Source organism: Scomber japonicus, chromosome 6 (assembly GCF_027409825.1).
Source record: "Scomber japonicus isolate fScoJap1 chromosome 6, fScoJap1.pri, whole genome shotgun sequence".
NCBI classification, from domain to species: Eukaryota; Metazoa; Chordata; class Actinopteri; order Scombriformes; family Scombridae; genus Scomber; species Scomber japonicus.
In genome coordinates this window covers 37,493,404-37,514,550 of record NC_070583.1, presented here as the reverse complement: position 1 = coordinate 37,514,550, position 21,147 = coordinate 37,493,404, and the positions used below count along the sequence as shown (strand labels likewise).

General features: G+C 39.5%; 2 protein-coding genes across 2 annotated transcripts; both read left to right on the top strand.

The window, feature by feature from the left end:
* Nucleotides 1–479: 479 nt before the first annotated feature.
* Nucleotides 480–1,804, top strand: LOC128360023 (P2Y purinoceptor 14-like). The gene is made up of 3 exons (XM_053320337.1): nt 480–605; nt 692–951; nt 1,216–1,804. The coding sequence occupies exons 1-3, from the start codon at nt 480–482 to the stop codon at nt 1,802–1,804; spliced, it is 975 nt and encodes a 324-aa protein (XP_053176312.1).
* A 1,301-nt stretch (nt 1,805–3,105) lies between these two features.
* On the top strand, nt 3,106–9,007 carry LOC128360022 (P2Y purinoceptor 14-like). Its single transcript, XM_053320336.1, has 5 exons — nt 3,106–3,139; nt 6,060–6,161; nt 6,511–6,653; nt 7,996–8,255; nt 8,356–9,007. The coding sequence occupies exons 1-5, from the start codon at nt 3,106–3,108 to the stop codon at nt 9,005–9,007; spliced, it is 1,191 nt and encodes a 396-aa protein (XP_053176311.1).
* Nucleotides 9,008–21,147: the final 12,140 nt, after the last annotated feature.

Here is a 21,147-nt window from a genome sequence, read left to right as displayed (position 1 = left end):
CGTCACGCTTGCTATATTTCCACCACAGCTCAACAGGGAAACACTAAGAGGGAATTTGATGCTAAAAAGACTGTAAATGTGTCAGATATCACTGATATGACTAACACTGCTGAAGCTCAATAGTAGCTGATCATCTACTTTAAATGACTGTGTGGACACACTGTGGATACAGTCCTCCATCACTTTACATTGAAAGCACATTAGAAGGAGATATGTTAATAGTTAGTATGAACAAGAGGAATGATTACAGAGAGGAAAACCTCTTTCACTGTTTATATGGACACCTGACTGCTGGTTTAAGAGACACAAGGGCACCTGGACCTCCTTTAGACTGAATACAAAATGCTTCTTCCAGCCAAACATTTGTAACAATATAGTCAGCTGATGGTTCAGTAGGATATATAATTAATGTGTCAAACTGTATTTAACAGTATAAAGATGATAGATTTGTTTTCTGTCTTCTTAGAACCTCCATAAACATGGATGACCTGGTAGGAGTGGAAGTGACCTCAGTTACCAACCAGACTGATGATATCAATCAATGTGATCAGACAGACACAAAGGCTCACCTCTTCTTCATGCCGGTCTACAGTCTGGTGTTTGTAGTGAGTGTCAAATATTCAGATTCACATTCCCTCCTCCTCCTCTGTCTACCAATCAGCACACATGTCAATCTGTGTTTCCTCTCCAGGTGGGTTTGGTCCTCAACAGTCTTACCCTGAAGGGTTACTTCTGCTCGGCTCAGCAGCAGGTGTCCAGCATCATGATGGTCTACCTGAGAAACCTGGCAGTCTCTGACTTCCTGCTCTGCCTCTACCTTCCCCTCCGCATCATCAAGTACATCAGCAGATCCGTCACCTTCCACCTGGTTTACTGCAACTTTGCCGTCTTTGGATTGTACCTCAACATGTACGCCAGCATCCTGTTCATGGGTTACATCGCTGCTAACAGGTATGTAACAAAAATATGCTGTGTTCAGTAAAGTTAACACTTTTTTGTGGAGGTTTGAAAATTTATAATCTTTTTTATATGCATCCACATTATATTGACTGAAATGGTCAAGTCCTCGTATCACTGCAGGAGTAAAGTCCAATGTCTTGTCCTCTCTAGAAACAATATTGGAATCATCATTCCTCATGAAATCTGTGGTTTAACTATTAGTATCACTTATATTCAGTGAAATTATCTGCTGATGCCTGCCTGTCCTGTCTGCAGGTATCTGAAGATCATCTATCCTTCAGGAAACCACTTCCTGCGGACAGTTCAGGCTGCCTGCATCATCTCCACGGTAACCTGGACTTTCCTGCTGGCCCCAGTGATGTCGTACGTCACCATGTCACTCCTCACACAGGAAGCTCCGACTGTTGTCCCTGACAGTTGTGAAAGCTTGCACAATGCCCAGGTCCATGTATTCTACAAAACCATCCACATTTATTCCACCGTCATTTTCTTGGTCGTCCTGGTCTCCTTGGTCTTCTTCTACTACAGCGCCTCCCGCAGTGTGTTGCAGGCACAGCAGAAGCAGCTGGCATCCTCCAGCTGCAAGAAGCTCAGGAGGTCACGCAGGAAAATGTTGGTGCTGGTCAGCGTTTTCTGCGTTTGTTTTGTGCCTTACCACCTGGTTCGCCTTCCCTACATCTTCCTACACAGGCAGTGCTCTTTGAGCAAAGTGTTTTACTACCTGAAGGAGCTGACCATCCTGTTGTCAGTTCTTAATGTCTGCCTGGATCCGTTCATCTACTTCTTCTTCTCTAAGGCGTTCCGGTCCCAGTTGAGCCGCGCGCGTGCCAAGCAGGGGGAATGAAGGGCAGCTGAGAGCCACCAACAGTGAGACACTGCTGAGCACATCAGGAAGATGTTTGGATCCAAACCAACAATGAACTGATGTAGAACTGTGTGTGTATCAAAGCTCATATATCTTATTCCTCTGTTGTTGTTGAAAAACTATTAAAAACATATCAGTGACTGACATTGCTGCACTGGGGGACAAAATACCTAATAAAAAAAAATCAACTCACTGACAAATTTCATATTGGTGATTCATTTTATTCATTACTCATTACTAAGTTTATATTTTCCATGCTAGATTTTGAACTTTAATTTTTTCATTTTGAACTTTCAATAAGGAGGTCAAAAACCTCCTTATTTATCTTCTACTGGTCCTTAATGCAGCCCCTCAGTTCAGACTCTGACTGAAACAGGCTGTTTTAGCTCCTGTCTCTTTATAGATTACACTGATGTGTATGCTATTGATTAAGATTCTGATATTTACTGTGTGATTTCCATCCTGACATCTCTAGCAATTAGAGGTTCATGATAGAGTGTAGTTTATTTCTGACGCTGAGCTAATGATTTTAATTTGGATTGAAAAATTGATCATTGCTCAGCTCTAGAGTTAAATTGACTTATTGTTGGTTTAGCTTGCCTTTTACCCTAATAAGTAGCTCAATAAAATTATCCATGAGCTAATTCATCTCACGTATGATGCGTTATTGAATGCATAAGAGCTGTTTTGGTGTGGACGTATCTGTACTTACACATATTAAGTGCTAATTAAAAGTCCATTGCAATACCACAAATGTGGCTGCTTTGCCTGGTTCATGTTTTCCATCACATAACAAAAAATATGAAGGGAACAGTTAAATCACACATCAGATCTTGATGAACGAATTATTCAAGTTGAAAATCTTTACTGATGTACAGTGTTTAATTGATTGAGAACAAAATGACATAACAGTCAGTGGAAACCAAAATCATCAACCCTTTGAGGGCTGGATTCAAAATCAAAGCTCAAATGAATGTAGTGGAGTAGAAAGTACAATATTTCCCTCTGAGATGTAGAAAATAGCAACACATGGAAATACTACAGTAAAGTACAAGTACCTCAGACTGTACTACAGTAAAGTACAAGTACCTCTAATGGTATTACAGTAAAGTAAAAGTACCTCAGACTGTACAGAACTACAGTAAGTGTTGTATCTTTAAAGCACAGCAGAGAGCAGTCAGGCACTATACTGGTTGAGTCAACGGTTCATGCAGATCTCAAAGACCTGATAGAAGAAGTAGAGAAGTAGTAAAAGCATCAGGAGGCATTTGACTGTAAAGATGGAGACAGTGCGCCCTCTGCTGGTGTCACAAGGTACTGCACCAACACTTACATTTAATCATAGATAACAAACCTAGATATCCAAGAGACATATATATTTTAGTTATTGTGTCTTCAGTCGTGATTTTACTGTAATCTGTTAGTTGTTGCAATACCTGAACAGGACACTAGATGGCGCATTAAGCACTATACATTGCTGTGATAAACATTATTTAACTTCTTATTTTAATAATGAACTTTACCCAAAATCAACTGTAATACTCAACATTACTTTTAAACATATTCCATCATTTCTTGTCCTGCATTTATGCATTTTAATCTTTTACACTTTATTCATATTTATATCTTTTATAAAGTCTTTTTAAGCCTGGCTCTCTCCTCGCGAGCGCACACCTCCAAACAAAATGCCAGCGTCGCCATGGCAACGGACAGAAAAATAGTCCGTGAAGTTATCCTGAGCAGTTTTGTCCCCAAAAAATAAAAACCACGACTGTAAAAGATCGACGAGTTTCATGTCTGCTGCTGGATTATAGAGACAGTCTGTCATCAGATGCTTCACAGATCACGTTACTTTAAACTCACATCACGTTACTGTAAACTCACAACACGTTACTGTAAACTCACATCACGTTACTGTGAACTCACAACACGTTACTGTAAACTCACATCACGTTAAACTCACATCATCTTTTCCTCCGCAGCTCGGTAAACACTGCAGGTTTAAACAGAAGCAAAAATCCTGCTTTAATGTATAAAAGTAGTGACTTAATGTTCTTGAAGTTTTCTTTTATAAGATGTGAAAAAACTGTGTAGTAAACACACACATCCGCAGCTCCCAATGCAGGTGGATCCCAGTCTAGGTGCATTGGGAGCTGCAGCTTTTACAGATTTAGTTATTTGGTCCAGTTCCTGCTTTCTTACTCTGGATGTGAGTCTACCACTCAATTTTATTTTATAGGATGCGAAATTTGTAAAGCTCTGTGTCAAAACTTGGCACTTTATAGTCAACAGGATAAAATTTTAGTATTTTTTTTTTATTATTAAAAAAGAATAGATTGTTGTCCATTTAAATGGTTGAGCTCAGAAATAAAAATGATGTTGTGAGGAGTCAGTTATTTCAAGACTGTTTATGTTTATTATTGTTGGTATTTCATATTGTGAATTTAGAGACCCTCCTGATTTATTTTTGTGTGTAATTCTGTTCATTTAATGGTTTCATTTACAATGCATTTAGTTCAGTAATGAGTTGCGCGCTATTTGAGTTCCGCCACCAGGCGGTGCTGCTGAGGCATCAAGAGACAATATGTTTAATGCGGCAAGATAAGATGAAAACGTAGTTCAGAGTTGTTGTTGTAACCAGCATGAGAGCTGACATGCTAGTTGCTTTAGCAGCTAAGGACACACAGGTGGACTGTAAAGTTATTGTTTCCTACTTTATATTGTGGAAAATAAATAAAAGACACTGTGAGAGACAGTCCGGCTTGTGAATTCATCCTGAGCTGCAACAGTGTTTTAGTAGCTTTTAGTGGTTTGATATGAATGGAAGTGATTGTGTTAAATCAGCTGTGATATCGTCTCATATCGATTGCTGCCTCCTGAATCATGTTGTGACAGACTTTGTGATATCAGCAAACATCGAATTGTTGTTCATTTAATTGATATAATATTGTATCGTGAAAAAACTTGTGATTTACGCCCCTAATGTTTGGTGTCACCAAACACTTTTTGCATCAGCTGATGTCATTTGTTGTAATTTTTTGTCTGAACATGTTGAAACCTGCAATGTTCACCTTCAAGTTAATTTGTTTCTCAACCATATATGAATTCACACATATTGTGGAGTGAATCGTTGTCCGGTGTCAAACATACATATGAGCAAAAAAAGTGAACACGCAATAAATATATAAAAACAACAATAAACACATAACTCTGCATCCAAAATAAATTGAAACCTTGTTCTAACTTTTAAGGCCTTTGCTTTGTTTATGTTACTTTAACACAGCATATTCTTCTTATGACAAAGAAGCAACAGCAGTGAACATTGTGTCTGTTTGTGTGGGTGTCATGTTTTGTTTTCATGTTTTGTTTTTTGACTTGCAAATGACCATCATGATCAGCTTTGCTGCACAAAACTGTTAGTCAGAACCACACCTGATATCCCACCTCCACAACAGGAACACAGACAGGTGAGTGCTGCACGTAACTTTATACTTGAACAAACTAATTAATCTAAAATTTGGAAATAGGCTGAAGGGAAGACTTTGATTCAACAATTTAAAATGAATAACTACCTGAAAGTATGTAAAGGTTCAATGAGAGTATTAAGAAGTCCTGTGAAGCTGTACTGTATGTTTAGCTCGTCTGGGGTCTAACGGTGTCTACTATAGAGAGAAGTAATCCTCCAGACTGATTGATGATATTCATCCTCATTCTGCTGAACAGGTTGGCAGAGTTTTAGTAGAAGGTGGATTCTCTGATTATAATCCTGTATATCCTTGGGATGGATGAGGGTGATGGTGGACCTCCTACTCTGTAAAAGGGCTTGTTTCTATATCTCTAAATTTTGAAATTCCCTTCTCAAGAATGAGAGGTGTTAAGAGTAAATATTTGCCTGTGATTGGCTTTGACCCTGATATTCTCACCCTAACCCTAACCAATCTAAGCAACAAAAGCAACTAGGAAAGGTATGAAATATGGGTGTGAAAAAAATAAAGTGATACTCGATACTACATCACACCAGAAAGTCAAAACAAATGTGCAAGAAGCTTTAGCATGAGCCCACAAACCCAACTTCTATAGATGGGGTTTGCATCTCAGCCAACATAACGAGCAAAGCAGGATACTGGAAGTGTGCTAAAGTATAGTTGCAGCTACATTTGAATAATGATTTTCATTGTGCGAGATACCTTTGGTACAATCTTATAAACATCCTGCTCTCAGCCTCTTGATCCAGGATCAGACTCTGAGTATGGTCTTACAGCTGCAGACATTACTGTAGGTAAACAGGCTTATTCTGACTGGCTGGAGATCAAGGTGTGGGTCACACTTCAAGCCAGTTAAGGTTAAGCTCTTTACTAATGCAGATTTTGTGCAAATAGCTTCAGAAACAGCTGGAGGTCAGAGGAGAATCTGGGCTGTAAAGAAAGATGATTCAGAGAAAACTAAACATCATATGGTGAATACAATATCACTGTTCATTATAATGAGCCAAAAAAGGAAATTACAGCCAACCACTTAATTTACAAGTCAAACTACAGAAGAAATCTGCAAGTTTCAAGTAACTGAAAACCTTTTCATGTGGCATTGATGCTGCTGTGTTGATTTGCTACCACCAGTTCCTGTGTTTCCAATGTTATTTAAATAATTTTCTTACACTTTACATATAACTGTCTTCCCTCTGTTAGAGCCTCCAGAGACAAAAATGGACGTGACCTCATCATCCAACCAGTCCTCAGCTAACACCCAGAGCCAAGTCAACAGTCAATGTGAACACATTGATAAATCAGGCCACCTCTTCTTTGCACTGGCCTACAGTCTGGTGTTTGTGGTGAGTTTCAAATATTCACATCACAGTCTGTTAACAAACATATTCATATAAAAGTAATACAAAGAGGATAACACTATACCACATACCAATTGGGCTGACAGAGGTCAGATACATAAATAATAATTATAATAAATGAAATAGATTAAGAAAGGGTTAGGGTTTATGATTAGACTGACCAGCACAGGGGAATTCATGTTCAAAATAAAAGATAAACTGTATCCAGACCTTATAGAACTTATAAGAAGAGTGTCAGACAGTGTATTTAAGGTATTTAAGGTGTTTGCCATAACTGCATCTCATCTGCTGCTAAACCAAAGATAGAGGTCAGAGGTTAGGATTGACATCTTTGCTGTAAATGAGTGAAAAAGTTCTGAATATATCTGTCCAGAATTTAGTTAATTTGTGACCTGCCCAAACATATGACTGAGGTTGGCTGGCTCTTAGTTACATGATTCTAGCCAACCTGCTCTCAGACAGATGGAGCCTGTAGAGTACCTGAAACTGCCTGAACTCATCTCTGATGCATACTGATGGTGAAAGCACCTGTTTTGTTGCCCACTGCCAAGCTGAGCCTGACATCACTACAACCATCTCCTCTGGTATGAGATGGGGAATCTGTCCTTTGAATATTCTCATATAGGAACCATACCAAGCTGTCACAGGCAGGGTTAATGTTCAGTAACTCATCTATCTAGACGCAACCACAAAAATGTGGTTTAACAAAGCTGACCTAAAACTTACTTACTAAAAACAGGAAGTGAGGAAACACTATCATATCTCTCTAAATAAGTGATCAAATATTTCTTGAAGATAAGTGAAAAAGGGTCTAAAAGTCTAAAGGGAAGAGGGAACAGAGGTTTCGGGTTAGGGTTATTTGTAAGTGTGTAAGTATGATGTAAGTATAAGAGCAACTGCTTACTTCCTCCTTCCACTTCCTCTAAAGGGTGTCTATGTGGTAATATTGGTCTGAGTACAATTGATGAGTTGTATGTTGTCAGACCTGTTGTTACAATGCCGAAAATGTCTAGGGGAAGAGGGGAGTCTCAATTGGGATAACTGGAGGAAAAACAAGAGGAAAACTGAGGTAAAAGTAAAAAAACAAGGATTTATTTGACAATTTAGAAAAATCCAAAACTCAAACACAATAATCAATAATCATTTCACTCAGTGACTGATTAAGTATGTGGAGGTCTTAAGGTAGGGGGGTTTGAGATTCTCTGTCAATAGAAAAGTATGAATGTTTTTGAGGAAAGACTGATTCATTTATGATGTAGACCACAAAGACAAGTCAGTAAAATCACTGTTTTCTTCACCCTCTCATTCCTTGCTGTTTCTTCTCCAGGTGGGTTTGGTCCTCAACGGCTTCACCCTGAAGGTTTACTTCTGCACAGCTCAGCGGCAGGTGTCCAACATCATGATGGTCTACCTGAAGAACCTGGCAGCCTCTGACTTCCTGCTCTGCCTCTGCCTCCCCTCCTACATAGCCAACTACATCAGCAGCTCCGTCACTCTCCGCCTGGTCCACTGCATCTTTGCCTCCTGCGCCTTTTACCTCAACATGTACGCCAGCATCCTGTTCATGGGTTACATCGCTGCTGACAGGTAGGCTGGGTGGCTTTGGTCTTATTTGATCCAGGAAGCAACATCAGCACATCCTTGTTGTCTGCTATGTTTTTAAAAAATCAGCCTCTTCTCTCTCTAGGTATTTTAAAATCATCCATCCTTTAAGAACTCACATCCTGCGGACAGTGAAGGCTGCCCGCATCATCTCCACGGTAACCTGGGTTTTCTTCTTGGCCCTTATGACCTCCTACATCACCCTGTGGCACCTCACCAAGCCAGAATTGACCTTTGTCCCTGACAAATGTGACACTTTGGAAAGCCCCCAGGTCATTGTATTCTACAAAATCATCCATGTCGGCTCCGCCACCACATTCCTGTTTGTCCTTGTCTGCATGATCTTCTTCTACTACAGCGCCTCACGCAGTTTGTTGCAGGCACAGCAGAGGCAGCTGGCATCCTCCAGCTGCAAGAAGCTCATGAGGTCAAACAGGAAAATGTTGGTGCTGGTCAGCGTCTTCTGTGTTTGTTTTGTGCCCTACCACCTCACTCTCATTCCCTATGCCTTACTGAGGAAGTATTGCTCCTTACGCCTGATGTTGCACTACCTGATTGAAGGGACCATCTTACTGTCAGTCTTCAATGTCTGTCTGGATCCGGTCATCTACTTCTTCAGCTGTAAGGCCTTTCGGACCAATCTGAACCTGGAGAGAGTGTTCACCAGGAACAAGCAAACACCGCGCACAGAGACAAGAAGGAACGAGGGGCAGCTGAGCATCATCCACACCAACTGATGAACACCGTCCATCACACGTGACTTAAAAACAACAACAACACAACTGCAGATATGAGACAAATAACACCAACAGAAGCATACAGCTGTTTCACATTTAAATAACTCAAAATAAATGTGACATCCGTCATGTATCAGACGTTATCAGTCAAAACTCTAACATTTCCTGTTTTTAACACTTTCCCTGACCTTACAATACCATATAATCTGCTTTGGGGATCCTCAGACCTGCAAACAACCAACCACTGCAAGTGAGGGCGAAAACCCAGCTAAGCCAAGTGATTAGCGATTATGACATGTAAAAATCTGTAAAATGTGTCAATTCATCACATCTGACACATATGAAGTTTTAATATTTCACATGTAATAATTTGTCATGAGAAAATTAAACAATAATGGTAAAGACTATTCACCAAATGAGCAATGAGTGAAAACATAATTAAAACAAGTTACTCTGAAATGCATTTCATATGATGAACCACATGTGTTTATATGTGAGCCTGTTACACAGAGACATGTTCTTATTAAGACCAGCCACTGAGATCAGTTTTTAAACATTTCCGTCACTAAACTGAAGAACAATTCAACCAAACATTGAAGTGCACAGGCAGCAGTTTGTTTTGTAGTATGTCAGAGAAACTGGTTTGAGGTGAAGATTGTGTGCAAGATCAGACAAAGGACAGAATACGTGATCATTTGGTTAACAAATGATCACGTATTCTAGCCTCCATCCAGTTCACTGAGTCACATTTGAGTGTGACCACAGTGTGGTGGAGTTCAGTGTAAGTGCTCACAGAAAGTGTCAGCATAGTGACAGGAACATATTTAAAACATTTTTTACCCTTTCATACCACAAATTTAACCTAAATATTGTTTTTCTGCCCCCGGCAGCTTAGCATCACATGATTGGTACCAATGGATTCATTATCTCATCTAGTTTCTCATGATGCCAACACATTGAGCTTCAAACCTGAGTCCGATATTGCCTTTTGTACAGCGCTGCAAGTAGGGTTTATAGTCAGTCACTGTTCCCCAAAACCCAAGATGATGTCGTCAAAGGTCTTTTTTGCCTGAAACCCAAATATGATCAGTTTACTGTCACAGAGGACAAAAGAACCCAAAAATATTCACATTTGAGAAGCTGTGTCTGCAGGTGGGTTTTGGTGGGCCAGTCTGAGATCAAAGCCTGATTTTTATACCAACTTCTCGACTGCAGCTGAGCTAATGTGATGTTAAGTGACATAGCAACAGTTCCAGTAAAACATTTTTTTCTTTTGTGTTCCTCTAACAAGCAACAACAACAAAACAAAAACAGGAAATGATGAAGCATCATCTGAGCAGCAGTATCACACAATGACCACAGATCAGTTCTTCCTGTCTATAAAAGCTGCACAGAAGGAAACATCAAAGCAGTTTCTATCTGAGGCCTTCACTGACAGACTGACAGGTGAGTGCTGCATGTATCTCACTTCTTTGTGCTTCTAATATTATGTTGAAATTTGATTTATTTTTAAAAAATGATTTAAATTAATATGTTTTCCAAGACAAACTTAACATAAGTAACTGTTTTAAACAACTGCGGGCACAGAGTTTGGAAGTTAACCAAAGTTCATGTTTCCTAGATAACTTATGTGCAAGGTTTTTATTTAATTGGTTTATTTAACAGGGATCATACAGATAAACACTGTTACCTATAGTTAAACAATGCAACAGAGGTCATGTATATAAAGCACGTAACTGAAGGCAATTTGCATTTCCTTGGTTCAGCTTTTAAACCTATACTCAAACTAACATTCAAAGAATAAAAAGAACAGGTCAGATAAAATAGACTGTATATGAACAGAATGTATGAGGACCATTTTTGAGGCTTGTGGTACAACCAATTTGCAAGGTTGAAGTGACGTTTCACGCAGTTTATTTGAGCACACTGCTGGTATGAACCAGTTTACAGCGTGTTGACACATGTGAAATGTGGTAATCTATTCAGAAGTACCATGGTAGCCTTGTGGTTACTGTGTCTGTAAGTTAAGAAAATGCTCTCTCAGTCATTTAGAAAGGGCCAGTTTTGGGTGGGACCAGCCTCGTTACGGTCACTATCAACATCACGCTAGCTATATTTCCACCACAGCTCAACAGGGAAACACTAAGAGGGAATTTGATGCTAAAAAGACTGTAAATGTGTCAGATATCACTGATATGACTAACTCAGACTGATGAAGCTCAATAGAAGTCTATCATCTACTTTAAATGACTGTGTGGACACACTGTGGATACAGTCCTCCATCACTTTACATTGAAAGCACATTTGAAGGAGATCTTTTAATAGTGAGTATGAATAGGAGGAATGATTACAGAGAGGAAAACCTCTTTCACTGTTTATATGGACACCTGAATGCTGGTTTGACCTCCTTTAGACTGAATACTTAAGGTTTCTTCCAGCCAAACATTTGTAACAATATAGTCAGCTGATGGTTCAGTAGGATATATAATTAATGTGTCAAACTGTATTTAACAGTATAAAGATGATAGATTTGTTTTCTCCCTTCTTAGAACCTCCACAAACATGGATGACCTGGTAGGAGTGACAGTAACCTCAGTTACCAACCAGACCGCTGATGATATCAATCGATGTGATCAGACAGACACAAAGGCTCATCTCTTCTTCATGGTGGTCTACACTCTGGTGTTTGTAGTAGGTGTCAAATATTTAGATAACAGTCACATTCCCTCCTCCTCCTCTGTCTGCCAATCAGCACAGATGTCAATCTCTGTTTCCTCTCCAGGTGGGTTTGGTCCTCAACAGTCTCATCCTGAAGGTTTACTTCTGCTCAGCTCAGCAGCAGGTGTCCAGCGTCATGATGGTCTACCTGAGAAACCTGGCAGTCTCTGACTTCCTGCTCTGCCTCTGCCTTCCCCTCCGCATCATCAACTACATCAGCAGCTCCGTCACCTTCCACCTGGTTTACTGCAACTTTGCCATTATTGGATTGCACCTCAACATGTACGCCAGCATCCTGTTCATGGGTTACATCGCTGTTAACAGGTAGGTAACAAAAATATGTTGTGTTCAGCACAGTTAACACTTTCTGTAGAGGTTTGATACTTTATAATCTGTTTTATATGCATCCACATTATATTGACTGAAATGGTCAAGTCCTCGTATCACTGCAGGAGTAAAGTCCAAAGTCTTACATGTCCTCATGAAATCTGTGGTTTAACCATTAGTATCACTTATATTCAGTGAAATTATCTGCTGATGCCTGCCTCTCCCGTCTCCAGGTATCTGAAGATCATCTATCCTTTAGGAAATCACTTCCTGCGGACAGTTCAGGCTGCCCGCATCATCTCCACGGTAACCTGGATTTTCCTGCTGGCCCCAGTGATCTCGTTTGTCACCATGTCACTCCTCACACAGGAAGCTCCGACTGTTGTCCCTGACAGGTGTGAAAGCTTTCACAGCTCCCAGGTCCATATATTCTACAAAGTCATCGACATCTCCTTCACCGTCATTTTCTTGGTTGTCCTGGTCTCTCTGATCTTCTTCTACCACAGCGCCTCCCGCAGTGTGTTGCAGGCACAGCAGAGACAGCTGGCATCCTCTAGCTGCAAGAAGCTCAGGAGGTCACGCAGGAAAATGTTGGTGCTGGTCAGCGTCTTCTGCGTTTGTTTTGTGCCTTACCACCTGGTTCGCCTTCCCTACATCTTCCTATACAGGCAGTGCTCTTTGAGGAAAGTGTTTTACTACCTGAAGGAGCTGACCGTCCTGCTGTCAGTTCTTAATGTCTGCCTGGATCCAGTCATCTACTTCATGTTCTCTAAGGCTTTCCGGGCGCAGCTGACATCCACATTGCAAAGAGAGGAAATGAAGGGCAGCCGAGAGCCACCAACAGTGAGACACTGCTGAGCACATCAGGAAGATGTTTGGATCCAAACCAACAATGAACTGATGTAGAACTGTGTGTGTATCAAAGCTCATATATCTTATTCCTCTGTTGATGTTGAAAAACTATTAAAAACATATCAGTGAGTGACATTGCTGCACTGGGGGACAAATCACCTCACTGACAAGTTACATATTGGTGATTCATTTTATTCATTACTCATTACTCAGTTTATATTTTCCATGCTCAATTTTGAACTTTCATTTTTAGTTGAGCTAAGGACTTAAAGAGAACCTATTATGGTCATTTCAGCTTTAAACTTCTATTTTTGGACCACCACTGTGCATGATTCACAGTTCAAAAAACTCCTTATTTATCTTCTACTGGTCCTTAATGCACCCCCTCAGTTCAGCCTCTGACTGAAACAGGCTGTTTTAGCTCCTGTGTCTTTACAGATTACATTGATTTGTATGCTATTGATTAAGATTCTGATATTTACTGTGTGATTTCCATCCTGACATCTCTAGCATTTAGAGGTTCATGATAGAGTGTAGTTTATTTCTGACACTGAGCTAATGATTTTAATTTGGATTGATAAATTGATCATTGCTCAGCTCTTGAATTAAATTGACTTATTGTTGGTTTAGCTTGTTTTTCACCCTAATAAGTAGCTAATTCATCTCACGTATGATGTGTTTTTGAATGCATAAAAAGCTGTTTTGGTTTGGACCTATCTGGACTTACACATATTAAGTGCTTATTAAAAGTCCATTGCAATTCCACAAATGTGGCTGCTTTGCCTGGTTCATGTTTTCCATCACATAACAAAAAATATGAAGAGAACAGTTAAATCACACATCAGATCTTGATGGACAAATTATTCAAGTTGAAAATCTTTACTGATGTACAGTGTTTAAATGATTGGGAACAAAATGACATAACAGTCAGTGGAAATCAAAATCATCAACCCTTTGAGGGCTGGATTCAAAATCAAAGCTCAAATGAATGTAGTGGAGTAGAAAGTACAATATTTCCCTCTGAGATGTAGAAAATAGCAACACATGGAAATACTACAGTAAAGTACAAGTACCTCAAACTGTACTACAGTAAAGTAAACGTACCTCAAACTGTACTACAGTAAAGTACAAGTAACTCAAACTGTACTACAGTAAAGTAAAAGTACCTCAGACTGTACTACAGTAAAGTACAAGTACCACAAACTGTACTGAAGCACAGTACTTAATTACTTTCCACCTCAGTGCAGGACTGTGAAGTGTTGTATCTTTAAAGCAGAGCAGAGAGCAGTCAGGCACTATACTGGTTGAGTCAACGGTTCATGCAGATCTCAAAGACCTGATAGAAGAAGTAAAGAAGTAGTAAAAGCATCAGGAGGCATTTGACTGTAAAGATGGAGACAGTGTGCCCTCTGCTGGTGTCACACAGTACTGCACCAACACTTACATTTAATCATAGATAACAAACCTAGATATCCAAGAGACATATATATTTTAGTTATTGTGTCTTCAGTCCTGATTTTACTGTAATCTGTTAGTTGTTGCAATACCTGAACAGGACACTAGATGGCGCATTAAGCACTATACACTGCTGTGATTAAACATTATTTAACTTCTTATTTTAATAATGAACTTTACCCCAAATCAGCTGTAACAGTCAACATTACTTTTAAACATATTCCATCATTTCTTGTCCTGCATTTATGCATTTTAATCTTTTACACTTAATTCATATTTATATCTTTTATAAAGTCTTTTTAAGCCTGGCACGTCTCTCTCCGCCTGAGCGCGCGCACACCTCCAAACAAAATGCCGGCGTCGCCATGGCAACAGACAGGAAAAAAGTCCGTGAAGTTATCCTGAGCAGTTTTGTCCCCAAAAAATAAAAAACACGAGTGTAAAAGATCGACGAGTTTCGTGTCTGCTGCTGGATTATAGAGACAGTCTGTCATCAGATGCTTCTCACATCACGTTACTGTAAACTCACATCACGTTACTGTGAACTCACATCACGTTACTGTGAACTCACATCACGTTACTGTAAACTCACATCACGTTACTGTAAACTCACACATCACGTTACTGTAAACTCACATCACGTTATTGTAAACTCACAGAAACACTGAAATGTGCTGCTCGTCTTTGATCGTGTCGTTTTTTACTCCGCAGCTCGGTAAACACTGCAGGTTTAAACAGCTGCTTTAATGTATAAAAATAGTGACTTAATGTTCTTTCAGTTTTCTTTCATAAGATGTGAATAAAACTGTGTAGTAAACACACACATCCGCAGCTCCCAATGCAGGTGGATCCCAGTCTACCTGCATTGGGAGCTGCAGCTTTTACAGATTTAGTTATTTGGTCCAGTTCCTGCTTTCTTACTCTGGATGTGAGTCTACCACTCAATTTTATTTTATAAGATGTGAAATTTTTAAAGCTCTGTGTCAAAACGTGGCACTTTATAGTCAACAGGATAATATTTTAGTAGCTGATTTTTTTTATTAAAAAAGAATAGATTGTTGTCCATTTAAATGGTTGAGCTCAGAAATAAAAATTATGTTGTGAGGAGTCAGTTATTTCAAGACTGTTTATGTTTATTATTGTTGGTATTTCATATTGTGAATTTAGAGACCCCCCTGATTTATTTTTGTGTGTAATTCTGTTCATTTAATGGTTTCATTTACAATGCATTTAGTTCAGTAATGAGTTGCGCGCTTTTTGAGTTCCGCCACCAGGTGGTGCTGCTGAGGCATCAAGAGACAATATGTTTAATGCGGCAAGATAAGATGAAAACGTAGTTCAGAGTTGTTGTTGTAACCAGCATGAGAGCTGACATGCTAGTTGCTTTAGCAGCTAAGGACACACAGGTGGACTGCAAAGTTATTGTTTCCTACTTTATATTGTGGAAAATAAATAAAAGACACTGTGAGAGACAGTCCGGCTTGTGAATTCATCCTGAGCTGCAACAGTGTTTTAGTAGCTTTTAGTGGTTTGATACTGTATGAATGGAAGTGATTGTGTTAAATCAGCTGTGATATCGTCTCATATGGATTGCTGCCTCCTGAATCATGTTGTGACAGACTTTGTGATATCGGCAAACATCAAATTGTTGTTCATTTAATTGATATAATATTGTATCGTGAAAAAACTTGGGATTTACGCCCCTAATGTTTGGTGTCACCAAACACTTTTTGCATCAGCTGATGTCATTTGTTGTAATTTTTTTGTCTTAACATGTTGAAACCTGCAATGTTCACCTTCAAGTTAATTTGTTTCTCAACCATATATGAATTCACACATATTGTGGAGTGAATCGTTGTCCGGTGCCAGTCAAACATACATATGAGCAAAAAAAAGTGAACACGCAATAAATATATAAAAACAACAACAAACACATAACTCTACATCCAAAAATCTAACTTTTAAGCCTTTGCTTTGTTTATGTTACTTTAACACATAATATTCTTCTTATGACACAGAAGCAACATCAGTGAACATTGTGTCTGTTTGTGTGGGTGTCATGTTTTGTTTTCATGTTTTGTTTTTTGACTTGCAAATGACCATCATGATCAGCTTTGCTCCTCGAAACTGTTAGTCAGAGCCACACCTGATATCCCACGTCCACATCAGGAACACAGACAGGTGAGTGCTGCACGTAACTTTATACTTGAACAAACTAATTAATCTAAAATTTGGAAATAGACTGAAGGGAAGACTTTGATTCAACAATTTAAAATGAATAACTACCTGAAAGTATGTAAAGGTTAAATGAGAGTATTAAGAAGTCCTGTGAAGCTGTACTGTATGTTTAGCTCGTCTGGGGTCTAAAGGTGTCTACTATGGAGAGAAGTAATCCTCCAGACTGATTGGTGATATTCATCCTCATTTTGCTGAACAGGTTGGCAGAGTTTTAGTAGAAGGTCTCTGATTATAATCCTGTATATCCTTGGGATGGATGAGGGTGATGGTGGACCTCCTACTCTGTAAAATGGCTTGTTTCTATATCTCTAAATTTTGAAATTCCCTTCGCAAGAATGACAAGTGTTGAGTAAATATTTGCCTGTGATTGGCTTTGACCCTGATATTCTCACCCTAACCCTAACCAATCTAAGCAACAAAAGCAACTAGGAAAGGTATGAAATATGGGTGTGAAAAAAATAAGGTGACACTTGATACTACATCACACCAGAAAGTCAAAACAAATGTGCAAGAAGCTTTAGCATGAGCCCACAAACCCAACTTTTGTACATGGGGTTTGCATCTCAGCCAACATAACGAGCAAAGCAGGATACTGGAAGTGTGCTAAAGTAAAGTTGCAGCTACATTTGAATAATGATTTTCATTGTGCGAGATACCTACTCTGAATACTGTCTTACAGCTGCAGACATTACTGTAGGTAAACAGGCTTATTCTGACTGGCTGGAGATCAAGGTGTGGGTCACACTTCAAGCCAGTTAAGGTTAAGCTCTTTACTAATGCAGATGTTGTGCAAATAACTTCAGAAACAGCTGGAGGTCAGAGGAGAATCTGGGCTGTAAGGAAAGATGATTCAGAGAAAACTAAACAGTATATGGTGAATAAAATATCACTGTTTAAAAAAAGGAAATTACAGCCAACCACTGAATTTACAAGTCAAACTACAGAAGAAATCTGCAAGTTTCAAGTAACTGAAAACCTTTTCATGTGACATTGATGATGCTGTGTTGATTTGCTACCACCAGTTCCTGTGTTTCCAATGTTATTTAAATAATTTTCTAACACTTTACATATAACTGTCTTCCCTCTGTTAGAAACTCCAGAGACAAAAATGGACGTGACCTCATCATCCAACCAGTCCTCAGCTAACACCCAGAGCCAAGTCAACAGTCAATGTGAACACATTGATAAATCAGGCCACCTCTTCTTTGCACTGGCCTACAGTCTGGTGTGTGTGGTGAGTTTCAAATATTCACATCACAGTCTGTTAACAAACATATTCATATAAAAGTAATACAAAAAGGATAACACTATACCACATACCAATTGGGCTGACAGAGGCCGGATAAATAAATAATACTTATCATAATCTAAATGAAATACATTAAGAAAGGGTTAGGGTTTATGATTAGATTGACCAGCAGAGGGGAATTCATGTTCAAAATAAAATGGAAACTGTATCCAGACCTTATAGAACTTATGAGAAGAGTGTCAGACAGTGTATTTAAGGTATCTAAGGTGTTTGCCATAACTGCATCTCATCTGGTGCTAAACCAAAGATAGAGGTCAAAGGTTAGGATCGATATCTTTGTTGTAAATGAGTGAAAAAGTTCTGAATATATCTGTCCAGAATTTATTTAATTTGTGACCTGCCCAAACATATGACTGAGGTTGGCTGGCTCTTAGTTACATGATTCTAGCCAACCTGCTCTCAGACAGATGGAGCCTGTAGAGCACCCGAAACTGCCTGAACTCATCTCTGATGCATACTGATGGTCAAAGCATCTGTTTTGTTGCCCACTGCCAAGCTGAGCCTGACATCACTACCACCATCTCCTCTGATATGAGATGGGGAATCTGTCCTTTGAATATTCTCATATAGGAACCATACCAAGCTGTCACAGGCAGGCTTAACGTTCAGTAACTCATCTATCTAGACACAACCACACAAATGTGGTTTAACAAAGCTGACCTAAAACTTACTAAAAACAGGAAGTGAGAAACACCATCATACCTCTCTAAATAAGTGATAAAATATTTCTTGAAGATAAGTGAAAAAGGGTCTAAAAGTCTAAAGGGAAGAGGGGACAAAGGTTTCGGGTTAGGGTTATTTTTTATTCTGAAACCCTCCTAAGACTGGATGTAAGTATAAGAGCAACTGCTTACTTCCTCTAAAGGGTGTCTATGTGGTAATATTGGTCTGAGTACAACTGATGAGTTGTATGTTGTCAGACCTGTTGTTACAATGCCGAAAATGTCTAGGGGAAGAGGGGAGTCTCAATTGGGATAACTGGAGGAAAAACAAGAGGAAAACTGAGGTAAAAGTAAAAAAACAAGGATTTATTTGACAATTTAGAAAAATCCAAAACTCAAACACAATAATCAATAATCATTTCACTCAGTGACTGATTAAGTATGTGGAGGTCTGAAGGTAGGGGGGTTTGAGATTCTCTGTCAATAGAAAAGTATGAATGTTTTTGAGGAAAGACTGATTCATTTATGATGTAGACCACAAAGACAAGACAGTAAAATCACTGTTTTCTTCACCCTCTCATTCCTTGCTGTTTTTTCTCCAGGTGGGTTTGGTCCTCAACGGCTTCACCCTGAAGGTTTACTTCTGCACAGCTCAGCGGCAGGTGTCCAACATCATGATGGTCTACATGAAGAACCTGGCAGCCTCTGACTTCCTGCTCTGCCTCTGCCTCCCCTTCTATATAGCCAACTATGTCAGCAGCTCTCTCACCCTCCGCCTTGTTTACTGCACCTTTGCCTGCTGTGCCTTTTACCTCAACATGTATGCCAGCATCCTGTTCATGGGTTACATCGCCGCTGACAAGTAGGCTGGGTGGCTTTAGTCTTATTTGATCCAGGAAGCAACATCACCCCACCTTGTTGTCTGCTATGTTTTTAAAAAATCTGACTCTTCTCTCTCTAGGTATTTTAAGATCATCCATCCTTTAAGAATGTACTTCCTGCAGACAGTGAAGGCTGCCCGCATCATCTCCACAGTAACCTGGATTTTCCTCCTGGCTGTTGTGATCTCCTACATCACCCTGTGGCACCTCACCAAGCCAGAATTGACCTTTGTCCCTGACAAATGTGACGCCTTGGAAAGCCCCCAGGTCATTGTATTCTACAAAATCCTCCACATCTGCTCCACTGCCATCTTCCTGTTCGTCCTTGTCTGCATGATCTTCTTCTACTACAGTGTCTCCATCGTTGCGTTGCTGGCACAGCAGAGGCAGCCGCAATCCTCCAGCTCCAAAAGACATGTGAGGTCAAGCAGGAAACTATTGGTGCTGGTCAGCATCTTCTGTGTTTGTTTTGTGCCCTACCACCTCTCTATTATTCCCAGTGCCTTACTGAAGAGGTATTGCTCCTTACGCCTGGTGTTGCACTACTTGATTGAAGGGACCATCTTACTGTCAGTCCTCAATGTCTGTCTGGATCCAGTCATCTACTTCTTCAGCTTTAAGGCCTTTCGGACAAATCTGAACTTGAAGCAGATGTTCAGCAGGAACAAGCAAATACCGCACACAGAGACAAGAAGGAACGAGGGGCAGCTGAGCATCATCCACACCAACTGATGAACACCGTCCATCACACGACTTAAAAACAACAACAACACAACTGCAGATGTGAGAAAAATAACACCAACAGAAGCATACAGCTGTTTCACATTTAAATAACTCAAAATAAATGTGACATCCGTCGTGTATCAGAGGGTTGTCAAAAATCAGAGTGATGCAATGACTTGGGGAATTGAAGTGATTTATTGCAAGAGACCCAATATATTTGACCCAACCCCCTACTACTGGGGCGATCACAGATTATACAGATATAAATATGATTAACAAATGGAATGTAAGCATGGCATATTGCTCAGCACTATTTATAATTACATCAAAAATATAAGAAGAGATACATCTCTTTACAGATTACATTGAATTTTATGCTATTGATTAAGATTCTGATATTTACTGTGTGATTTCTGTTCTGACATCTCTAGCGTTTCGAGGTTCATGATAGAGTGTAGTTTATTTCTGACACTGAGCTAATGATTTTAATTTGGATTGATGAATTGATCATTGCTCAGCTCCAGAGTTAAATTGACTTATTGATCAGTTGGTTTAGCTTGCCTTTCCCCTTAATAGGTAGCTCAGTAACGTCATCCATGAGCAAATTAATCTCATGTATAATGTGTTATTGAATGCATAAAAAGCTGTTTTGGTGTGGACTTATGTGTATGTAGATATATTCAGCGCTTATTAAAAGTTCATGGTTATTCCCCAAATGTGGTTGTTTTGCCTGGTTCATGTTTTCCATCAGTGAAACTGGTTTGAGGTGAAGATTGTGTGCAAGATTATGAAAAAAACACGTGATCATTTGTTAAACAAAACAGCTTCCATATAGTTAACTGAGTCATATTTGAGTCACGCAGGCTCAAATGTGACTCAGTGGGGGCTGTGGGGATGATGCAATATGTGAGTTTTTAACCTTCCTGTTGTATTCCCATCTACTGTGCTACTTTTGGTCTGGTTTGACTGTTCATA